Source organism: Helicoverpa armigera, chromosome 27 (genome assembly GCF_030705265.1).
Source record: "Helicoverpa armigera isolate CAAS_96S chromosome 27, ASM3070526v1, whole genome shotgun sequence".
Taxonomy (NCBI): domain Eukaryota; kingdom Metazoa; phylum Arthropoda; class Insecta; order Lepidoptera; family Noctuidae; genus Helicoverpa; species Helicoverpa armigera.
The window spans coordinates 6015284-6032060 of NC_087146.1; the positions used below are offsets into that span (position 1 = coordinate 6015284).

Genomic DNA, 16777 nt, shown 5'->3' on the forward strand with positions numbered 1-16777 from the left:
ATATTCACAGCACGAATTTAGAGATTTCTGTTTATTTTATACTTAAAAGCTGCCTCAAATTCCTTACAATAACAAATTATAACTAAAACATCATATTTAGCTAAAATTCTGTGTCAAAACTGATAAAATTAAAACTGATTAATCTCGGTTGACATTTTGTCGAGTGGGAAGTCACTAGCACAGCATTGGTCGATGTCGAGCTCACTTCACTTCGCAAGTGATTAGGTGATGTTTACAGAATGCAAAATCAAGGTCGTTCTGAATCGAATGCGAAGTGAGAGTGAATAGCGAAGTGAAATGCGAGTTGTTGTTCGAATTTTATAGAATCGACGTGCAGGCAGGCCTTGGCCCTGTTGCGCTGGGGTTGCTGACAGTATTCTACTTGTGTAGCCCTTTCATTTGATACCCATATTGAGGGGGCTGTGCCATTTTGTGCCGGCGGCCATATTGGATTTAATTAAAGGTGTATACAAAATTTCAGACCAATCGGTTGACAGGAAGAGGGTGAAATTTGAATTACTAAATTTGATCCAAGAATAAATAATAAAACAAACGGGGTGAGCTAAATAAAACCGTTTAAATATCTCGTAATGTTGAAACTGATTGTAATTTTTAGGAAAGCTCTTTCATTATATCTAGCCGAATATAAGAAATGGCAATAAAAGTTGATAATGATCTGTAAAATCTGATTTTTTATGCAATAAATTGTGAAAAAGTGCCCATCCCTCCCCTACCTCCCCTAAAGTATGAAATGACATTACGAATCGAAGTGAAATGCGAGTTGTTGATCGAGTTTTATAGAATCCCAGTACTGGTGCACTTAGAAGATAATAAACAGTAAGAAATGTTTTGTGAGATACCTACAGCGTGGTGATAGACAGACAGAGGTCCGAAAAAAATAGAAAGAAAAATCATTTATTGACACAACACAAGCAAAACACAAAGAAACGATGGATAGATTGTGTGAAAGTCGACATGGTTAGAAATAATGCTACTTGTGAGATGATGACATACATATGTTTATATTCAATTAACCAATATTTACTAAGTAATAAATGACTACCAACGCCTCCCGCTATGGATGCAGCGTGAGGGAGTGTCAGACTCTTACTGACTAAAACCCATCATGAATGTACCAGGGCCGCGGTAACACTTATATTTAAAAAGATTTATTATACGTATAGATTTTCATATGAAAATATTATAGATCTTCTTCTTCTTTCGTGTCGATGACATGCTATATATTGAGACTACACTTTGTCAGCCCAATATGCCGCCACAGCGAGAGCACGGCCTGATGCGCTCATTAAGTCCTCCCGCGAGCAATTTTCAGGGCCCTGTGGACATGCGAGTATTATAGATAGATGATCACAAATCCACATAACGCTAGTAGAAAGCTTAAAATGCTTACCATCTACAAACTGACCTTAACATAGCAGATGACTTTAACAAAAGCACTTTCCTTATATTCTTAATTATTAGGATTAGGGATTAGACGCTAAATCCTTTCGAAGTAATACTGTGGATTTATCATTTCCGCGAATATTTTCGAAGCTTGCAGACTACGTTTCCGCTGATAGAAACCGTTTAGCTGTTTAGACAAGTTTTTTGGGAATGGTTCCGTATCTGTAAATATAAAAGAAAGTTGGGTTAGTAACACTACTTGTAACTCAATAATGGCCGACCCGTTTAAACTGAAAATTATAGAAGAAAGATAGCTTATGACCGGGAGAAGGATATAGAATAGTTTTTGTCACCTTCCGACTACGGGAAGCAGTTTTCTCGGGATGCGGCTGAAACCGCGAATGGAGGCTGGTTGAATATAAAGCAAAAGGTCTTAAAAAGGCTTAAGAAGGAACATGATGGGTTTTAGTCAGTAAGAGTCTGACACTCCCTCACGCTGCACCCACAACGGGAGGGGTCATTTGATGATTTTAAAATTTAAATAAGTAGGGTAAACAAATTAGTTTTTAGCACACTTTTATTAAGGTCAATCTATGTGTAATGTACACTATGTTATAGAATGTAAGTTAATTTATCCATCCTCCAAGGATCGTAGCCTCATGATAATTGGTAGCTGTAATATATAGTTCTGATGACAATACGAGAATATGGTACTGTCGAACTGATCTTGTGATGGAGTCGGAAGATATGAACGGGAACTTGACGATGGAAAATCGTATCATAGCTGTGGACTTTTAGAAAAGTCCTGTCAAGATTTGAATTCCTGTCTTTGAACATCCTTGGCAGTCGTTACATTTAGTCAGAATCCAGTAAGTCTGACACCAGTCTAATCAAGGGGTATCGGGTTGCCCGGGTAACTGGGTTGAGGGGGTCAGATAGGGCAGTCGCTCCTTGTGGCACACTGGTACTCAGCTGCATGCGGTTAGACTGGAAGCCGACCCCAACATAGTTGGGAAAAAGGCTCGGAGGATGATGATGTCAAGATTTTTAAGTGCATTCATAAAAGCGGGTTTTTCTATTTTTTTATTTATTTAAGGAAGTACATAGTTATGCTAAAATTAAAATGCGTAAACCCAGGGGTAGCTCCTAATCTTAGATTATTATCAAAATAATCGCGATGTCATATCTAAAACAATTGCTACTACACGGAACTCTAAAACTTTATCAATACGTATATGTTTACAAAAAAGAATTGTTCCTTAATCACTAATTATTATCATACTTTATCTAAAGATAATTATAAAACTATATAATATATTTGGTTTTTTGCAATCAGCGCATTACAAAAGTGGTCTTTTGACTGTGTGTGCGAAAATAAGTGAAAACGAATAAAGGAATGTTTAGTAAGTTTCTTTTTGAATATTTTGTTTACGAAAAATAAGCTTTTTGAAGTGCAAATGAAGTAATAAAGATAAGTAGGTAGGAATAGTACCTGTTTTGAAATACAACATTCAAGTCATTTACTTCAATTACATACTTTTGTAGTTATCCAAACAAAAGGTTACCTACCTCGTACTTAACGACAGTTAACTGTCGGCCGATAGTTGGCAGATGGTTGGCTGACAGTTTATTATGAAGGTCCAAGCAAACTCCAATCGTGTCGTGAATCCAATCAAACTAATCAGTCGCTCTGAAACTGGCACTACCATTTATCTCCATAAGGGCTTATTACACTTTACTAAATTCAGTCGTCTAAATGATTTAGTCACTAAATTAAGTCAAATGTAATCGCATTTAGGAAGGTAGGTTTCATTAAATTATTTAGAAACCTAATTAGACAAACCTAATTAGACGACTGAATTTAGTCAAGTGTAATAAGCCCTATACTGATTTGTGAGCCCGATCAAATTATCGGCCGACTAAAAGCACACTGCATTGGTGTAGAGCTTTTTGTCTTCTCCAATGAGAATATTATATTCATATGGAGAAGTATGGGCAAGAAACTCTTCGTTAAATTAGATTAAAAAAACAGTAGTTATAAAAATTTTGATTTTTATATGAAACGATTCCCTCGGTTCTATATTGTGAAATTCTTCCCGCAGCCGGATAAAATATAGCCTATGTCACTCACAAAAAATGTGGCTTTCTATTGGTGATAGAATTTTCACTTACAGCGATACAGAGAGCGACACAAACTTTAAATTTTTGAAAGATTAATAACAAATTTTATTACGGCTGATTTCATTGTCTTTCAGTTTTCATGTGTATTACGCAAATATCAAGAGACATACAATCATATTAATTGCAACATAATAATAATGATCCACGTAACGTAAGGAAATATAATGATGATTCACTTAATCTGTAAGACGATAAATAAGCTGTTATCTATCTAATTATCACTGACCAATAATCAGTCTGCCTTTACCTCTGTAATAAGTCTTAGGTACCCATTATTTCATCACAAAAATAAATAATGTATTAAAGCAATATTCTAAAATCACCCCTTAGTAAAATATTCATAGATATTTCGAGTAGTCGTTTATTTACAAATAACTTTTTACAATAACTTAATAATAAATATATATACAACATACAACTAACTTATTACCTAATATATACACTTACTATAAATAAAAATATTTAAAAAATTTAAAAATTTAAAATTTTAATATTTAAAAATTCATAGATATGACTTAAACTATCCATCATTATGTGCCGAGCCTTTCCCAACTATGTTTGGGTCGGCTTCCAGTCTAACAGGATGCAGCTGAGTACCAGTGTTTGTTAAACTATAATCTTTATTACTACTATTAATAGAATTTCCTTAGTCAATACCTCAAGAAAGCACGCTGGCAAATCTTTTATCCAGGTGTAAAGTTAGCATCAATAAAAATAAGTAATAAGTTTTCTTTGAACTATATTTTTTTACAATCCAAAGGAAATAGATAGCATGGTATTTGTATATTTATTTTAGATACTTATTACCTAAAAATAGTAATTGCTTTTTGGTATATCTAGCTAGGCTATCTGATATTTTTTACTTTAGTTATTCAAATATATGTTTGAAAACTCCCAATAATCCAAATAAGGGTAATTAGGTACTGAGCACTTTTAAAACGTCGTAATGATAAAAAATGCCCAGCCTTCACCACTTTCTACTCATCCTCCGAGTCTTTTTCCCAACTATGTTGGGGTCGGCTTCCAGTCTAACCGGATCTAGCTGAGTACCAGTGCTTTACAAGAAGCGACTCCCTGCCTGACCTCCTCAACCCAGTTACCCGGGCAACCCAATACCCCTTGGTTAGACTGGTGTCAGACTTACCTTCACCACTTTCTACTGTCATTTGAATATCTTTGGCCGTCGTTACGGGTAAGTCAGAAGCTAGTAAGTCTAACAACCAGTATTACAAAGGGGTATTGGGTTGCTCGGGTAACTGGGTTGGGGAGGTCAGATAGGCAGTGGCTCCTTGCAAAACACTGGTACTCAGCTGCATTCGGTTAGACTGGAAGCCGACCACAACATATTTGGGAAAGGGCAAAGCAGAAAAAACAGTGTTTATTATAAACATATGTTACAATTTAATTACACTTTTATCTTCCATTAAACTTACTACCTTAAAACTCCGGTAGTACAGAACCTAATCAAATGTTTGTCAAAAACGATAACTTTTAATCTCTCTTATTTATCATTCGACATCTAAATGTGACTGATAACGTAAATTAATGTATTAATCACTTAGTTCATTAACAATAGAAAATACTTAAACACGTGGTAGTTTTATGTTAAAATACGTCATGTAGGTCTGTATGATTATATGTTGAACTATTATTACAAAATATAGCTATGTATGCAAGGTATCCTAATATATTAATTTGCCATCGTCGTATGAATCCCGGGGCCAGACGAAATCGCTTTGTGGCTTTTAGAAGCTGTCACAAAGCAGCCTGAAGTCTTTAAGTTGGTGATTGATACACCCGTGCATCGGAGAGCACGTAAATGTCGGTTTTGCGCCCGATCTCTCTCCGGTCGTGTCGGATTGCCGTAACATCGCGCTATGAGAGTAAAGGAATTGAGAGTGCAGCTGTGTCTGCACAAGTGCTCGTGCACTATAATATGTCCTGCGCAGCTGATCTCCTTTGAGAGTCCCTCAGACCGTAGCCACCGCACCAATATTATGATTTATTTGAAGAGAAGTACTAAAGCAGTGGTTCTTAACCTTTTTGACATGAGGGACCACTTTAACTAAAGTTGGTCTTGCCGGGGACCACCTCATGGTTTACCTAAATTAGCAGCACTCATTTCTTTATTATTGATAAAAAACTGAATTTTTGGGTCAGTTCTACTCAAAGCTAAACGCATGGCGGCAGTTGTGTAGGTAAGCAAATGCAAATAAAGAAAAACTTGCATAGTTTCCAAATGCGCGAGCGAAGCGAGCGCGAAATTTTTATCGGACTTAAACCAAATATTACGTGAAATGTAGCCCAAACGTACTTCACTTTTTGTTTGTTGACGAATGCCGAAATAAGGGCATACCTATAGTTTCTGAATACGCGAGCGAAGCGAGCGCGAAATTTTTATCGGACCTAAACCAAATATTACGTAAAATTTAGCCCAAACGTACTTAACTTTTTGTTTGTTGGCAAATGCCAAAATAAGGGCATACACTTTCTGAATACGCGAGCGAAGCGAGCGCGAAATTTTTATCGGACTTCAACCAAATATTACGTAAAATTTAGCCCAAACGTACATTTTCATGAATGGGGGGACTAGGTACGATACACCCGTTATACGTCCATGCGAAAACCCCCGCTCGCAATTATAAGTCGATAAAAATTAAGTTAGATAACGTATAGCAACGTCGCGAAGCTAAGCTTCGCGGACCACTTGAAATGCCTCCAGGGACCACCAGTGGTCCGCGGACCACCGGTTAAGAACCACTGTACTAAAGAATCTCCTCCTTTTTCAGAAACCCTCATACTCCTGACGGCCTTAGCGTCAGCTTTGGCTCGTCCCAGCGAAGAAGGGTCTCCCAACAATGGACTCCTAGAGTACCACCCCGACTGTCCCCCAGCGGAGGTCCACTTCCTCCTCCCTCACGAGTATGACTGCACCAAGTTTTACTACTGCGAATATGGTCTGAAGTACATCGAACCTAGGGATTGTCCCCCTGGTACTGAATTCAGTGCTGAAATTCAGGTAAGATCAAACTTAAAACTGTTTATCGGAATTTCATACAATAATACCTAATCTGTCTTAAATATCATGAACCCTGATTTTACTCAAAGCCAGTTTAGTTAAGTAACAGCAAAACTAATAGATAAAATCGTGAAAAAGCGAATTTGACCGTTACTTTTATTTTATGACATTACTTTGGCTTCTATTTTTGATGAAGAAACTGGTTGTGAGAGACCAAACCGTTGTTTAGTGATAGCCACATTCTTACTTATGTATGTCTGTCAAGTTATATTGGACAACACAAACGTCAGTAGTCTATTTTAAGTACTATCATTTTCAACTTCTATCTTCAAAGTAAACCGTTGTTTAAAAAAACCTATGTCGGTTCACCATTTTCAGTAGTCAAATCGGCCATTTCACCAGTGACACGGCTGGTTATGGTTTGGTTATCTGTATCCTTAAATGATGCAACTCATCCATAGTATTAACAAATTAAATTCTTATTTTTTTCGTCCACAGGTTTGTGTTCATCCCGCTAGCGCTGGATGCACCCTCCCTGGATACTCCACCACTTCAGAAGCCCCTGCTCCTACCACTACTGCAGCTCCAACAACTACTGCTGCACCCACAACAACGACTCCTGAACCTACTACTACGACTACAACTCCTGAACCTACAACTACGACTACAACTCCTGAACCTACCACTACTACTACAACTACTACAACAACTACGCCAGCCCCAACAACGACAACTACTACTACAACGACACCAGCCCCAACAACTACAACTACTACAACTACACAAGCGCCTACTACGACTACTACAACACAAGCGCCTACTACGACTACTACAACACAAGCTCCTACTACGACTACTACTACACAAGCACCAACTACTACGACTACTACAACACAAGCCCCAACAACTACTACAACTACTACACAAGCCCCGACAACAACTACTACGACTGCAGCACCTACAAGTGCTGCACCTTCAACCACAGCTGCACCTTCATCAACTGCAGTGCCATCCACTGTAGCCCCTACGGCTGCACCTTCCACTGCTGGTAAGATTTCTGTCTAACCATCATCAATATTAGCTTTAGTAAATCCGTCAATAAATGGATGTTACAAAGATGACCAAAAGGTATTCCAAAATACCAATTCTCAAAACAGTGTAATACATGGAGCCGCTGCCTATCTGACCTCCTCAACTAAGTTAACTGAACAACCCAATACCCCTTGTAAAGACTGGTTGGCAGATTTTCTGGCTTCAGACTTATCCGTAACGACTGCCAAAGATCTTCAAATGACAGCCAGGACTGACCAATTTTACTTGCCAACGACAGTCAGAGGACCTTGTCATGACAAGATGGTGACTCATACGCTTAACCTTATTATCAATCGATCTGTTAGACAACAGTCTGACTAACAACTTTGCCACGGGCTCAATTGAAATTCGGCAAATGTATGTGGTGCTAAAGTCAAAATTCAATAATTATCGCAAGTCAACGAATAGATCGGTTAAAAAATACCCCTGTTAATAAATTATATTTCTTTCCCAATGCTCAAGAGCTTTTCTCTCCTCTTTCAGCTCCATCCAGCACAGCACAGCCCGACTGTGACTTCCTAGACAATGGATGCCCAGCTGACTTCGATGTTCACCATCTTCTTCCCCACGAGGAATATTGTAACAAGTTCTACTACTGTGTCTTCGGTGAGAAGGTGGAGAGAGACTGTGCTCCTGGCACCTGGTTCAACTTTGAGATACAGGTCAGTTTTGATCTTTTGTTTGTTGCTAGTTGATGGTCAAGGTAGTCAGATAGAAAACACAGGACTCACTTATTTATACTCTATAGCAGAAGACACTTAACTAAAGATTTTAAACCATTTTGATAAGTTACTTTAAAAAGCTCGGTTAAAAATCAAATAGGACTATGAGTCAAACACGCTAGCACTATGAGATACTAGCGGTTTCCCATGCTTTTACCCTGAAATCAGCAACCCGCATTGAGCAAGCGTGGTGATTAATGCTCAATCAGTGCCCAGCAGTGGGACGATAGAAAAAGGCTGTAACGTATGTCCTTTGGAAACCATTTCTAAAATCCGGATAAAATAAAGCCTATGTACCCGAGGATAGTGTAGTATTTCCAATAATTAATTTAAATGAGAATTATTCAAATGGGTTAAGTATGTACTTTCCTTTACAAACAATCAGAAAAATGTCCTCTTTATAATACAACAGTGTTTTTCGGAAGCAAAATAATATGTTTTTCTAAGTAAAAATAAAAAAATCTTTTATTTCGGTGTCATTTCATGACAACTTCACGGAAGGTAGATTAGATACACCTGTTATATTAGATAGGTATTATATTGTTTCTATAAATGCGTAATTCCGGTCATATCTATAGAAAATTACTTTGTTTGTCACGCCAATATAACTAAAAAAATAAGAACTGAATAGTTATGAATAGCTATAACTGAATAAGTATTAAATAGTTAAAGCACAGATTACTGAATAGTTACGTTAAAGTTTGAGAAAAGACTGCTTACTTTTTATCCGGATTCAGGAAGTATGAAGTTCCGTGAAGGCTCAAATGGAACCGTAGGGAACAGTTAGGCACTATTATAAAAATAAATATTGAAGACGTGGAAATGAAATACGAAAGTTTTTTTCTGCCATTAAATGATATCTGTCCATTTGTTTGTACCGCAAAATCTTCAAAGCAACTAGACAGGACATCATTGTCACCTCCAAATACTTACTAAGGAAAACAAGCTTACTAAATCTAAATATTTGCAAATAAAATATTAAGATAACAGACAAAAAATAAACAACCTATGCAATTGTAAAAGGCAGAAAAACCCGGATGAAACATATCCCCACTAATATTATAAATGCGAAAGTAACTCTGTCTGTCTCTTACGCTTTCACGTCTAAACCACAGAACTGATTTTAATAAAATCTGGTACAGAGATAGAGTTGACCTTGAGAAAGAGCAAAGGATAGTTGTTATCCCGGACTTTTGAAGAATTCTCTTGGAAATGCTATATTTATAACCGAACGCTACGCGGGCGAAGTCGCGGGCGGAAGCTAGTCAGTAATAAACAAACTTCACCTCGTATTATCGAATTAAGGATTAGTTTCCGATAAACTTTATTAGACGACATTAATAATACAATAATATCGGTGTACAGCAATAAAAATACGATTTGATAATACAGGGGAAGACCTGTGTTAAAATCCTTGAAATACTTAGGTATCTAAATAGGATTTAGAATACACAAATACCTAATCCAAACTCTTAGTCACTTATAGTTGGTAATGCGGACATTATATGATTAGGTATCCAACCGGTATCAGATCGACTAATGGCCGTTTGCTATATTCAATCTGTGGTTTTGCCTATGTCAAAGTTTGCTTATGTCAGGCTTATGTGAAAATTCTATCTCTGAAATTCTTCTCTATCTCTAGCTAGCAAATAAATAAAAGATAGAGTATTGAAAACGACCGTAGAATGTTTGATTGAATAATTTACCACAATTTAAAGCTACGAAACAACTAAGTATTTTTAGCAACAATATTCCTTGCCCAGAATTCTCCAAAGATCCCTCGATTCTCCAAAAGTTGCAAAATTACTCAAAATAAGAAAATTATTGCAGGAGTGCGACTGGCCTCACAACGTAGACTGCGACAAAGGAGTCAGCGAAGTGACTCCTACTCCTCAACCACCCACCACCGAGAGGCCAGGAAATGACAACGACTCCGGAGACATCCTGGACAATGGCTGCCCAGCCGACTTCGACGTCCACCACCTTCTTCCCCACGAAACTGACTGTGATAAATTCTATTACTGCGTTTTCGGGGAGAAAGTCGAAAGGATCTGTGCTCCAGGCACATATTTCAACTACGAAATTCAGGTCAGTTTGTCTATAAAATACATTTTTAAAAAGAAGTTGCCTAAGCATTTTATGACTATTTATTTGTGTGTTAGCTGTTAGGGTATTCGAAATAATAGTAAAATAATTTGTCTTGATTGCGTTTTTGATTTTGTAAATTGTTTGTGACGTAAAAATGTTAGTAGTAGATATACATATTGGGTTGCTGAGGTAACTGGGTTGAGGAGGACAGATAGGCAGTCGCTCCTTGTAAAACACTAATACTCGGGTGCAGCGGGTTAGACTGGAAGCCGACTTCAACATAGTTGGGAAAAGGCTAGGCAGATGATGATGTGAAGAAAAAGTTATGTTTTAATGACGGAACATAAATAATAGAAGTCATATTTTTTGTACCAAAACATTTATTTTTATTCAAGATAACATTATGTATAAGTATGACACTCTAATACTTTTTTTAATTTAAAGTAAGTCAGTTACCCGAGCAACCAGAAGCCACTTAGTAAGACTAGTTGTCAGACTTTCTGGCTTCTTACTACCTGTAACGAATGAAAAGATGATAGCCAGTTTAATATCATTTGATTTGTTTTAAAGTACAAAAAAGCCAGTGTGTCATAAAAAAATGACTTTAATCTTCCAAAATATGTTGATAAACTATCTTAAGATTATGAACATTACGGATTTTTTGATTTGATTATTCATTTGTACAAAGAATCATTCTTTATTGTTTTATGACTACAATACTCTCGAATAAAAACTTCTCACAAACCATCTGCAATTTCGCGGACATGTTAGTAATGTTCGCGCGCAATGTGTTACTGTTTGCTACAGCGAGTACACCACGAGATACATGCCCTGTGCGTCATCCTCCGAGCCTTTTTCTCAACTATGTTGGGGTCGGCTTCCAGTCTAACCGGATGTAGCTGAGTACCAGTGTGTTACATGGAGCGACTGCCTATCTGACCCCCTCAACTCAGTTACCTGGGCAACCCCATGCCCCTTGGTTCGACTGGTGTCAGACTTCCTGGCTTCTGACTACCCGTAACGACTGCCAAGGATGGTCAATGACAGCCGGGACCTACAGTTTAACGTGCCACATACACATGCGGTAAATGCGGTGTGGGTAACAATGAAATCTCTCTTTAAAATCTATTAATAACAAATAATCTAATAAAATAGCTAAAACCTAATCAAATTCTAATAGGTATTGATAACACACAGATTTTTAGATATCAAATAAACTATGAAACTAAATATATTTATATCTATGACGGTATTAAAAGATTATCAAAGAATGACGCGATAGTGGAAATATTTCGTGATTAACAATGATTAGTAATTTAAAGTATAGGAAATAATTTCATACGTGAAATCGGAATTATAATGCTTTTAAGTAGTTTTAAAATTCACATGACTATCTTTACTAATAATGTTATGAAAATAACTGAGTAGAATCACTAAACCGATTAAAATGGAATTATAATATACAGATATTTTATTTTTATGATGAAATACATAGGCTACTTTTTATCCGAGTGCGGGAGGGTTGTAGTTTCCTCGGTATACGAGTAAGAAAAACTCGCTTGATTAAATACAATACTTGTTTCCTACTTTTGTAATTATTAAAAAAATATATATTTGAATAAGTTTAAAAAGAGCAACCATACATTTTCCTGCCCGTTCTTCTCCATAGTAATTGGGCTAATAGAATGAAAATGTGAAATTATCTTCTGACGCTGTCTCACCAGCTTCCTGGATTAACTGCTTTCTTCATCCTGATATAAAGTAGCCTACATATTATTCCGATAGTTAAACTATACAACGGTAAAGTTTCATCAAAATCTGTTCAGCCGTTTGCACGTGAAGAAGTTACAATCTTACATTCACAGACGGTAATGATTTCTTACCTATACAAATACAGTTTCTGCGTCATTTTATAATTATATAATCAATATATTTATCTTCATCAGATAAAATAATTAAGATCTAACGATACGATTAATCAACGTGACTAATTTATTTGAATATAATCTTTGAATTTTTCATGTGACTTTGCCGGCATATTATTTGATAAAGAGTTTATATCTATGGAAGTCCCCGTCATCATTAAAAGTATATACCTATGTTATAAAATGCTGTGATTAACAAAAAAAACAGGAAATAACTTCGTATATTTACAGATAATTTTCGTATCAGTGAAATATTTTTCCGAATAACTTTAGTACTCAGTTTATGTATTAAGAATATTCGTCATTATCAACCTATTCTTCTTTTAAAGATATGATAAAAAGTCATTTATTTTTCTAGGCTGAAAATCAGCACTTTTTGCCAAAAGTGCCCACTTTTCACCACTTCCTATTTGTTTCTGTCTGTTTTGCTTATTTACCTATAATAATACATATTAAGGAGTAGGTATATGTATTGTATATGGATACATAGAAAGGATTTCAATAAACAAGGATCTACTTTACTAGAGAAGGGTCGAGTAAATAAAACAAATCAATTGAATACTTTATTTTTTACACACTAATAAATACACACAAGAATTTTTGTAAATATTTATTTTGTAGTTGAGCTAAAACATTCAAAATTCATTGTTATTTAATTGTTTCTTACAAAAGGTTTCTTTATTTGGTAAATATCTAAGTAACTGTTCAGTCTTGAATATTTCTAATGTGAAGCCCATCCACACGATGTACCCTAAAGCTGAAGAGTTTGTTTACTTGTAGTCGCATCTCAGGAACTGCTGTCCCGATGTGAAAAATTATTTCAGTTTTACATAGCCTATTTATCGACAAAGGCTTTAGGCTAAAAAATTTCATCCGGTTACTACATTACGTATTATATATCACACGGATTTATCACCCTTCAGTCATTGCCTTCAAACTGAAAAACCATGCCCAAACCAAAATAATCAAAAATTTCAATTTATCTTGCAGACTTGCGACTGGCCCCACAACGTAAACTGCTCTTCATCAGGCGGTGGAAATGACTCCAACAGCATCGAAGACGATGTCGTTGGAGATGACAACAATGATGGTAACGGCTGCGATGGCTCTTGCCCCGACAACGGCGGTAATGACGGTAACGACGGTAATGGAGATGGCAATGACGGTAACGGAGGCTGCGATGGCTCTTGCCCAGACAACGGTGGTAATGACGGTAATGACGGTAATGGAGATGGCAATGATTGCGAAGACGGTGGATTTGTGCCACTGCCCAATGGATGCCCAGCTGACTTCGATATCCATCATCTGCTTCCACATGAATATGATTGCAATCGCTTCTACTACTGTGTGCATGGAGAGACTGTACCAGCTCAGTGTCCCCCTGGAACTCACTTCAGTGTTAAAGAACAGGTAAATATTTTTAATCCTATATATATTTTATTATATTCTAAAGCCTGATAAAAGGTGAAGGAGACTATCTTGAGGAAACCTGGACTATATAGTCTGAAATCACCAACCCGCTTTGAGCAAGCGTGGTGATTAACGCTCAATCCTTCTCCGTGTGAGAGGAGGCCGCAGCCCAGCAGTGGGACGATAAAAGGGCTGTAACAGTAACAGATAAAATATATCTAACATTAATCTAATCAAAAAAATACTCTGATTGACCAACCTGATAAGTTTCACATTATACACATCTTTAAATACATTTTAGAACAAAATTCCGGTAAACACAAATAGAAGACAAATTGATCACTGCAAAAATTCAGTTACCTACTTCAAAAGTCAAATTAAAACTAAATAAACAAGAATGAAGTGCAATGCTTAAATGCCTTTAAAATATTAATTATCAGTAATTAATCATGTTTGATGGAAATCAGTTTTATTGAAATTGCCGTTATTAATTAGTGAGAAACGTATCTGTTTTCAGAATCTAGATTTTAATCTCTTTTGTTTTTTCGGAAATTACGTGCCTGAGATTGCAGTTGTGAAAATCTTTGTTCGGCATTTTAAAGACGGCCTTTAGTTGTTTTTTTTATCAATTTGAACAAACTTATTACGTAATATGTATGCAATTACTATAAATATTTAAAAAAATTGCATCGAAAAGCTCCTCCGCATCGCTGCCCACCGGGAGTGTACCCAAGAGTCTGGCAGCATTGCCACGTTGGATAGGTAGCAAAAAAATTGAAATAGCTATTATTAATATTTCTAAATCTAGGAAATCTTACTGTTGAATCTTGAAATATTAACAATAGCCATAAATAAGCACTCAATCGTTATATGACTATGTTTACCTACTCAAGCTATATTATAGTCAATTACTTAAACTTACCCTATACTGACGCTGTGGTTGCTCATAGAAAATATTTTGGACTCTATAATAATTCAAAAGTTCAATACTTGATTTTTACTTCATTCAAATAACAAAATTTCATCTATTATTTCAGATTTGTGACTGGCCTCACTTAGCTGGATGTGAAGAGTCGGGATCGGGAAGCTGCAATGGCTCTTGCCCTGATGACGGCGGTAATGACGGTGGCAACGATGGCGGTAATGACGGTGGCAATGGAGGTTGTGACGGTTCTTGCCCCGATGACGGCGGTAACGACGGTGGCAACGATGGTGACAACGATGGCGGTAATGACGGTGACAATGGAGGTTGTGACGGTTCTTGCCCCGATGACGGTGGTAACGATGGTGGCAATGATGGTGGAAACGACGGTGGCAATGGAGATTGCGACGGAGACAACGATGGTGGCAACGATGGCGGTAACGACGGTGGCAACGGAGGCTGCGATGGCTCTTGCCCCGATGACGGTGGTAATGACGGAGACAACGACGGTGGCAACGACGGTGGAGATGGAGGCTGTGACGGTTCTTGCCCCGATGACGGCGGTAATGACGGAGACAACGACGGTGGCAACGACGGTGGAGATGGAGGCTGTGACGGTTCTTGCCCCGATGACGGCGGTAATGACGGTGGCAGTGATGGCGGTAATGACGGTGGCAATGACGGAGACAATGATGGTGGTAACGATGGTGGTGATGGAAATTGCGACGGCTCATGCCCATCCCCAGTCACCCCCGAAGACATTTGCTCTAACGAGTGCAACGTCGCCCCCTGGGCTCATGACGACTGTGACAAGTACTGGATCTGCAAAGACAGTACTCCTATCCTCATTACCTGCTCCGAAGGTCTTCATTTCAACCCTAGCACCTACACTTGTGACTTCCAGTGCAATGCTGGATGCGTTAGGGAGAATGTCCAGACAACTGCTGATGCTACTGGCGTGAAAATTTTCCTACCCTGGGATAAGGTTAATAGCGAGATGAAGAAATTGTTGAAGATATAATTCTAAAACGGTTTTAAAAAATCTTTGATATATCTTTGGTAAAGAGAATTGTAAATATATTTATTTGTAATTCAAAATAAATGACAAATTAAATCAATTGTACAAAAAAACTGGTTTTTAAATTTTTACTGCTAAATAAATGAATGCAATTTTATTTAATTCTTTTGATTTTGTAATTGTATTTTTTTATGTTTTTTTATCTTTATTGATAGATGTATGCTGCTAACAGTATTTGTCTGTGGGCCAAGATAGAAAAAATATGACTATTTTATTAATAAAATAATATTTTTTTTATAAAATGATTATATATGACTCTCTGTATCATTTTAAAATAAATGCTATATGAGGAGAATTAAATGTTTTTTTTTTATAAATTATTATTATTTTATTGATAAATCAAAGTATGTAAATAAAACAATACATGTAAACTTTACTCAGAAATATTATTTATTTGTAAAATATTGTAAATAAATATAAAAATTCACAATTTTCAATCGTTTCTTAGTATTATGTCTTATATTAAGTTTATCTTAGTTTAAAATTACATAAGGCACATTAAAATATATTATTGCTAATAAATCTGATTTTTATTAGGCCCCTTTTTATAAGTTAAAAATATAAACCTCCTTCTTTTTAAAGTCGGTTAAAAATACCAACGGGAACTACTTATTTTTAACAAAATATCGCATTATACTAAATGACTATTGCTCAAAAACATTATATTCACTGAGGGTTGAATAACAGCTTATATTACGCTACAATAGAATTTTTATTCTGCCTAGCCTTTTCCCAACTATGTTGAGGTCGGCTTCCAGTCTATCGAGATGCAGCTGAGTACCAGTGTTTTACAAGGAGCGACTGCATATCTGACCTCCTCAACCCAGTTACTCGAACAACCCATTACGACTTGTCAGACATACTGGCTTCTGACTACCTGTTACGACTGCCAAAGATGTTATATTTTAAAAATTAGTTACAAAATACAAGGTATGA

General features: G+C 36.6%; 1 protein-coding gene across 4 annotated transcripts; it reads left to right on the forward strand.

Annotated features, from left to right (window-relative positions):
* The first annotated feature begins 2656 nt into the window (after window positions 1–2656).
* LOC110374888 (uncharacterized) lies at window positions 2657–15938 on the forward strand. Of its 4 annotated transcripts, none has more exons than XM_064042139.1 (8): window positions 2657–2807; window positions 6375–6604; window positions 7103–7652; window positions 8180–8358; window positions 10249–10506; window positions 13422–13575; window positions 13663–13841; window positions 14879–15938. In XM_064042139.1, exons 1-8 carry the CDS (start codon window positions 2801–2803, stop codon window positions 15782–15784), a joined length of 2463 nt encoding a protein of 820 aa, XP_063898209.1. In that variant the 5' UTR covers window positions 2657–2800; the 3' UTR covers window positions 15785–15938. The 4 variants fall into 4 exon arrangements, with proteins under 4 accessions (XP_063898209.1, XP_063898208.1, XP_021188470.3 ...); XM_064042138.1 differs by having other exon boundaries at window positions 7103–7315; window positions 7352–7652; window positions 13422–13841; XM_021332795.3 differs by having other exon boundaries at window positions 13422–13841.
* Window positions 15939–16777: the final 839 nt, after the last annotated feature.